The sequence below is a fragment of the Notothenia coriiceps genome, unplaced genomic scaffold, assembly GCF_000735185.1.
Source record: "Notothenia coriiceps isolate Sejong01 unplaced genomic scaffold, NC01 NC01_scaffold00036361, whole genome shotgun sequence".
Taxonomy (NCBI): Eukaryota; Metazoa; Chordata; class Actinopteri; order Perciformes; family Nototheniidae; genus Notothenia; species Notothenia coriiceps.
Genome location: NW_011369062.1, coordinates 43,882 through 50,332, shown reverse-complemented (window position 1 = coordinate 50,332; position 6,451 = coordinate 43,882). Strand labels below are relative to the sequence as shown.

The 6,451-nt window shown below is 42.8% G+C and overlaps 1 protein-coding gene across 1 annotated transcript in view; it reads left to right on the top strand.

The window, feature by feature from the left end:
• The window catches only part of LOC104963550 (zinc finger protein ubi-d4-like), a 24,069-nt gene extending 17,722 nt beyond the window's left edge, over positions 1-6,347 (top strand). The window contains exons 2-6 of the mRNA XM_010792152.1: positions 534-596; positions 2,082-2,123; positions 3,536-3,676; positions 3,770-3,901; positions 6,124-6,347. Of these exons, the coding sequence (XP_010790454.1) occupies positions 534-596; positions 2,082-2,123; positions 3,536-3,676; positions 3,770-3,901; positions 6,124-6,347 (602 nt within the window). The remainder of the gene's footprint in view (positions 1-533; positions 597-2,081; positions 2,124-3,535; positions 3,677-3,769; positions 3,902-6,123) is intronic.
• Positions 6,348-6,451: the final 104 nt, after the last annotated feature.

Here is a 6,451-nt window from a genome sequence, read left to right as displayed (position 1 = left end):
GAAAACAAACAACACTTGTCGTTTACACAAAAAAAGTTAGGATTCAAATATATTTTGCCAGTTTAGTTATCTTCAAATGTAATCATGGTAATAACAATGTCATTTCAACAGGTATATAAATACTTCATCTGTTGTTTAATTTTCTCATTTCCCCCATTGCTTCAACACAGAAAAGCTGGAGCCATATGACTTCCTGGATTGGGACCTGGAGGATGAAGACCTATGAAGGAAGGACCGCCTAAAAGAAGAGGCAAAGGGAAGGGAAGGTACAGAAAAAACGGTGGTGTTTGATGTGTTTGTTTCGTTATAGCTCTATAAGCACTGATATTTAAGAAGATTATGCTCCTGAGTTAAGGTGGCCAGTAGATGGCCTGATGTAGCTTGTCTAGTCTTATGGTCAATGCTCGGTCTCTCTGTGTAAACTGTGGTTTCTATGGGTCTTTGCAAAATTGGACATTTTTTTTTTTTTTTTTTGTGATGTGTATAAATAACGATGTGTGCCTCAGGTCGAGTTTAGTGGGGGTGTGGGCTAGGAAGGAAGGCTGGGACACCGGCAGGCGCTGGAGGACGGGACCAAACCGTATCGCACTGTGACAGTGAGTCCTGACGGGGAGAGTAGGAGGACCGCAGCTTTAATTTTTTATCCAATCAAAAACTTTTCCCTCGTTCTTAATCAGCTCTTCTTTTAGGTCCTCTGTCTTCTTGCACGTCTTTTTCCTGCTAGCTGTTAGCAAAATCTGACACCATTTGGAAACCGCTAATAACTTACAGAGATCAACTTCTTAAATCCTGCGATAGGAATCTTTACCGTACATAAAATATAGTGTAAAATGTGTATAAATATTGCTTTATAATTGGTTATTTATAGGGCATATGAAGTCTAACATTTATTTCAGGCTTTTTATATAATGTGTATATATTTCTTAAATGGCACTCTCAGTTTCATCCACTTTATATTTTAATATTTTTATTAATAATTTTACCTAATGCCAATCAGGTCAAATCTGCACGTGAAATAAAGGGGAAAATCCCTTCATAATCAACAAGTAACTGGATGTAGATTATTAATGAAGTTTATTTTAGAGCACATTTAAAAACAATAAGTATATACCAAAGTCGATACAGAAACAGGCAGATTAACAGACATGCTTAGTCGAACGAGAGGGCTTCATAGTGATCAGATTGACAGATATATTCCTATTAGGGATGCCCGATCACCTTTTTTGCTCGCGATCCAATTGCCGATCATTGATTTTGACAATTTTGCCGATAACCGATTTTTCCCGATCCGGATCTTTATGCAATGCATAAGAGAAAAAAGAAAAAAAAGCATTCAAGTTGTCCCCTTAAGGTATTTTTTAATTAAATTGGCTATTCTATCCAACATGGATATGGCTTTTTCTTTCAAGCAGCATTGGATCAGTTCAGTTGTGCAGCATTGGATCAAAACTAAAATAACAGCTTTCAGTACTCCGTTAGCTTAACTGCTCAAATTAAGGACACTTGCGGCCTGAGGAAATAGCAACAAGCGCTCTATGAAAACTGTCTTCAAAGTAAGCATAACATTACATGATGTGTTGGAACCAAAACTAAGGCCTCAGGATGACTTTAAGACTTGATTCATGATCATTTTGTTTTGGAAACATTGAATACACATTTAAAAAAATTGTTATAATTAAAAAAATAAAAATAAAACCCGATCCCGATTTTTTCCCGATTCCGATCTTTTGAAAATCACGTGATCGGCTCCGATCCCCGATCACGTGATCGGATCGGGACATCTCTAGTCCCTATAAGAGGTGTTACTGTATTTAGAAAAGCTACTTTGTGCTCGGCTGTATTGTTTTGTTTGTCATTATTATATCAAACATTTCTAGTTTGATTTCTTAGCCAGACTTTTCAAATGTCTCCACTTTCTGGGGGGAAATGTTCCTCTCAGTTCGATGGTGTTGTCAGATGTACGGCTTGATGTGTTTTTCTTATAAGCCCTTCCAGCTGCTGACTGTGACCCTCTGAGCGTCTCTGATCGTATTCCTCTGAGTCTCTGTCTGTGTCTCTTCTCCTTCTCTTCTCTCTTTCAGACACTATCAAACAAAAGCATATTTCAAAACCTTCTGAAAGAGGTATACTTCTCTCGTTCCTTTTACTCCTGTCTGTCTTTTGTCCTCACTGCAATGAATGTGATCAAAATCATGTTGTTATGGATCTGTCTCAACAGTAGGCCCTTTCACCTTACAGAAGATAAGCTGTGTCCCACAAAAAGTCATTTGTCCCTTTTTTTTAATCTGGACCTGAATGCCCCACAGATTAAGATAAGAAGCTTTAGTTTTCATCTCTCTTTGTGACGTGTCTTTAGGTTTGTTCCATTTGACTGAATCTCAATCTTCTTGTTCCTTCATTCCTCTGCTCCACCTTTGCACCCGGCACAGTCTCATTCAAGTTCCATGTGCTGCCTTTTTGTTTTGAATCGAGTCTGTATGCACACAATAACTTGGCATGTGACTAACTGTGCGTCTTGAGCAACTTCACTCAAATGCTCCGTAAAAAAGAAAGGAACATTCAGCCTTTAAGGGAAGTGAACATTAGAGAAAATATGGAAGTGAAAGAGGAAGTGCTTTGTCATTGGGCGTCATCTCCTCACAAACCTCACACACACTCCCTGGGATGATGGCGACACACGGTAGCATCTTTGTCCCTCATGATGTCAAAGACTAACCCTTAAACAATCACACCGGCACCTCGTACCCCACAGACTGACTTCAGATCTGAAACATTACACATATGGTCACATCAGCCCCACGTTGCTATGATTTATTAATGTGAATTTACAGATGTCATATACACTCGAATGTCCTTTTGAGAGGGCATAGAGTTGAATGAGTTTATTACAAGGAGCCACTTGATAAACGCCCCAGAGTTCTGCTCTTAAATTGAAGAAGTAAGAAAATGATTGCAGATGCGTGTTGCTTTCAGTGGCTCGGATGTTATCCCAATGATTTTATTAAACACATGTCACAGCAGCTCCAGACAAGAGGAGGTGGTGTCCGCCATTGCATCAGATCATGTTCTTCATATTCAACCGCTTCACCTTTCCCTCTAATGTCGTTGCTTATTGAACATAAAGTAGGATACAACCGAAACTCTGGGTTTTGAAGTGACCTCCCTCCTGTCCCAAACACTGTAAATAGAAGTTGAAATGTAAAATGCTTGTAAAATGAAACCTTTTGACGGTTATGGATATCCTACTTCTGAACAGTTGCTATTTAATCTACTAGATTATCTAAAAAGGCTGCTCAAATCAGTGTGTCATCGTAAAGGACGGCTACTAAAATACAACAATCTGAACAATAGAATTATACAATAGTGGAAAGTATTTATGTTGCTCTCAACTGTCCTTTTGATATCTTCTGATCAGAAGTAATACCCCCTGAGTCCCCCCCCTGTTCACTACTGTCTTCGTACTGCATAGACTCGTGGACTCCACTCGTGTATTCTCTGTTTTCATACATGTGTTTTTTTCTGGTTTTGGTGGCAGTCTGTGGGAAGCGCTACAAGAACCGTCCCGGCCTGAGCTACCACTACGCCCACTCCCACCTGGCCGAGGAGGAGGGTGAGGAAGAGAAGGAGGAGATGGAGATCAGCGAGCCCAATCTGCCGATGCCCAACGATCCAAAAAGTAAGAGATCATTCGGAGAGTTCAGATCGTTCAAAGTAAAGCTGGACTTTTGAGAAGCTGAATGCTGATGCACTCTTTCGCCCTATTTCTCAGCTGCCAAGAAGGGCCCAGATGGTATTGCATTGCCTAATAAATACTGTGATTTCTGCCTGGGAGACTCCAAAACCAACCACAAGACCGGCCAATCAGAGGAGCTGGTTTCCTGCTCCGACTGCGGACGCTCAGGTACGTTGGAGAACAAAACGTTTAATATATGCAGCTGAAAGAGTAGCAGTCTATGCATTAGAGCAACAGCTCACGACAGGCGGAGGGCGGAGGGTTTCTGCCCCGTTACTTCTCTGCTGTTTTCTTGTCCCGGTTTGAAAAGCAAACTCCATGCAGTTAAATCGACCGGACTTCTTTCTGCTGATGTGAGCGTCCTTAACAACGGTCGATAAGTCCTTGCTGCACATTATCCCTTACATGTTTCCATCTTAAGCTTTGTTAGTTAGTTAGTTAGTTTCGTAACGGACGTAATGTAACGGTTGTAGCTTCTCTCAGACGCGGAGGGATACTGGACTTCTTGTGAAAAGCTAACTACAATTCTACCGTGATATACATCTCTCATTATATCACGGCTTAAGAAACCATCAGATTGCTTGATTGACTGTCCGTTTTATAATAAAGCAAGTAGCTCACGACAGGCCGTGGTATATGCTGCAGTTATATCACAGCTAAGGGGGCGTGGTTCCGGCCCCGACACGAAGCGGAAGGTCGCAACCCCACTTAGCTGTGATATAATGAGCATATATCACGGCCTGAAGTGATCTATTGCTTTTATAAAACGGTTTACCAAGAGTGGCAATATGAAAGAAAAAATACATTACTCTAATTTAATAAGTGTTTTTATAGTAAATAATGATGTTCAAAATAAAATCGTCCTTCCCGTGGCTTCTGCACAAACATAGATGCAAGGTGGGTTGCATGCAACAACACTAACAGCAAGCGAACATATTAGACAGAGAGCGTTGATCCATCTTGTTTGGCCGGTTTATTTACATTATGGTGTATGTTGCTGGTTTATTGTACATCACTGAAAAACTGTCCAGCATCCAGTAGGCATGGCTTACGTGGTCCACTTGTACAGGTTGAGGTGTTCGAGGCTGTTGCTTGGCGTGGCGAGAAATTGCTCACTTTCTCCGGTCCCGGAGATGGGCTTCCAGTAAGCTCTGGAGAGAGCTTTCGCACCCTGTGGCACTTAACAGTCATAATTTCTCTGCCTTTGTTTCAAGGACCCGCATCAGAAAGCTTTGAATGGTGCTAACTTTCCAGGTTGGTACTACCTGCTCTTCACGTAGCCTCTGCATGTCGTACTCAAGCAGAGCTACGTGATCGAGCAGGTAGAGCACTGAAGTAGCCACCATCCAAAGCTTTCCTGATGCGGGTCTTGTACAGAGCCCCCGAGATCGAAGTATGACTGTTAGTGTTTCCCATCTGGTGCTGAATCTGTTTCAGAGCTACGGAAGACAATCTCGGGGACGGAGATAGTGGAGTATATAATCTGACACGTCAAGCAAGCAGTCTCGATTAGGTCAACTGGATGAGTGATCACGGAAGCCATTTGCTTACAGATGCTGGAATCATCGTTGCTAGAATTAAACAGTAGGACATATACATTAATGTAAACAACTGCTAAAACATGGATCACGCTATCCCTGCGCTCATGCCAAAGGAACTGCACCCACTGAATATGTTTTGCCGTTTACTCTCGTCGTGCTTGTTGTTCCATCATGAAAGTTGCTTTTCGGCCCAACGGTATACTGTTTGTCTCAGGACGCGGAGGGATCTGACTTGTGTGAAAAGTAACTTACATTCTACCCGTTGTTATACGCTCATTATATCACGGGCTAAGAACCAATCAGAATTGCTTGATTTGAACTTTGTGCCGTTTATAAATAACCACTTTTGTCCCCTCTGTGTAAAGAGAGTCTGAAAGGTTTCAGTATCAAAGACCCCCCTCTCTTTGTGTCTGATCCATTTATTATAAAAATCCTGATTTGGCCACTTTATGATGTCATAACGTTTCTTGGCGTGTGTAACCATTAGTCAATCACCAACCAAGGTAACCCCCCCCCCCGGCCGACCCTATCGCAGCCTAAGTCCGTGCTGCTAGTTACCATTGTGTTCTTTGTAACCAAATCTCTCGTTCGAGGGGCGGGTGGCGAGGGCTCCTTATTTTCATCTAAAGCCTCTCTACAGACACAGATCAGCACTTTGGAACAGCTGAAACAGAGGGATTAGGAAGGCCAATAGATCGTCTTCGTGTTTGGAGCCAACATCAGGAGACGATTGATAGCTCGCGCGCGTATAAGTATATGATGAAAGAAGAGGCCGGTTGGAAATAGGGGCCTTATCTATGCCAGCTGGAAAGAGGCTTTGCATTAAGTAACGACCAGGGTTTCCCTCAGGCCACGCGCGTCCTGCCTGCAGTTCCACCCCGTCGATGTGGCGCGGCGGCCAAGACGTAGCCGCTGGCGCAGTGCATCGGCGGAAGTGCGCAACTGTGTGCGGCACCCGAGAACGACTGGTTTACGTTGGCATTCAGTTTATGGTGTTGTACAAGTGCGAGGGACTGCATGTGTATAGTCTTGTTTGTTCCCAGGATCACTTCTGTTCGTGTGATGGACTGTGACAGAGCCGGTACCACTGATTGTACTGCATAACCCCCTCCGTATGGGCTGAGCCCCAGAGGGTATTGTTCACAGCGCGGGGCAATCACAGATGTCATTACTGAGC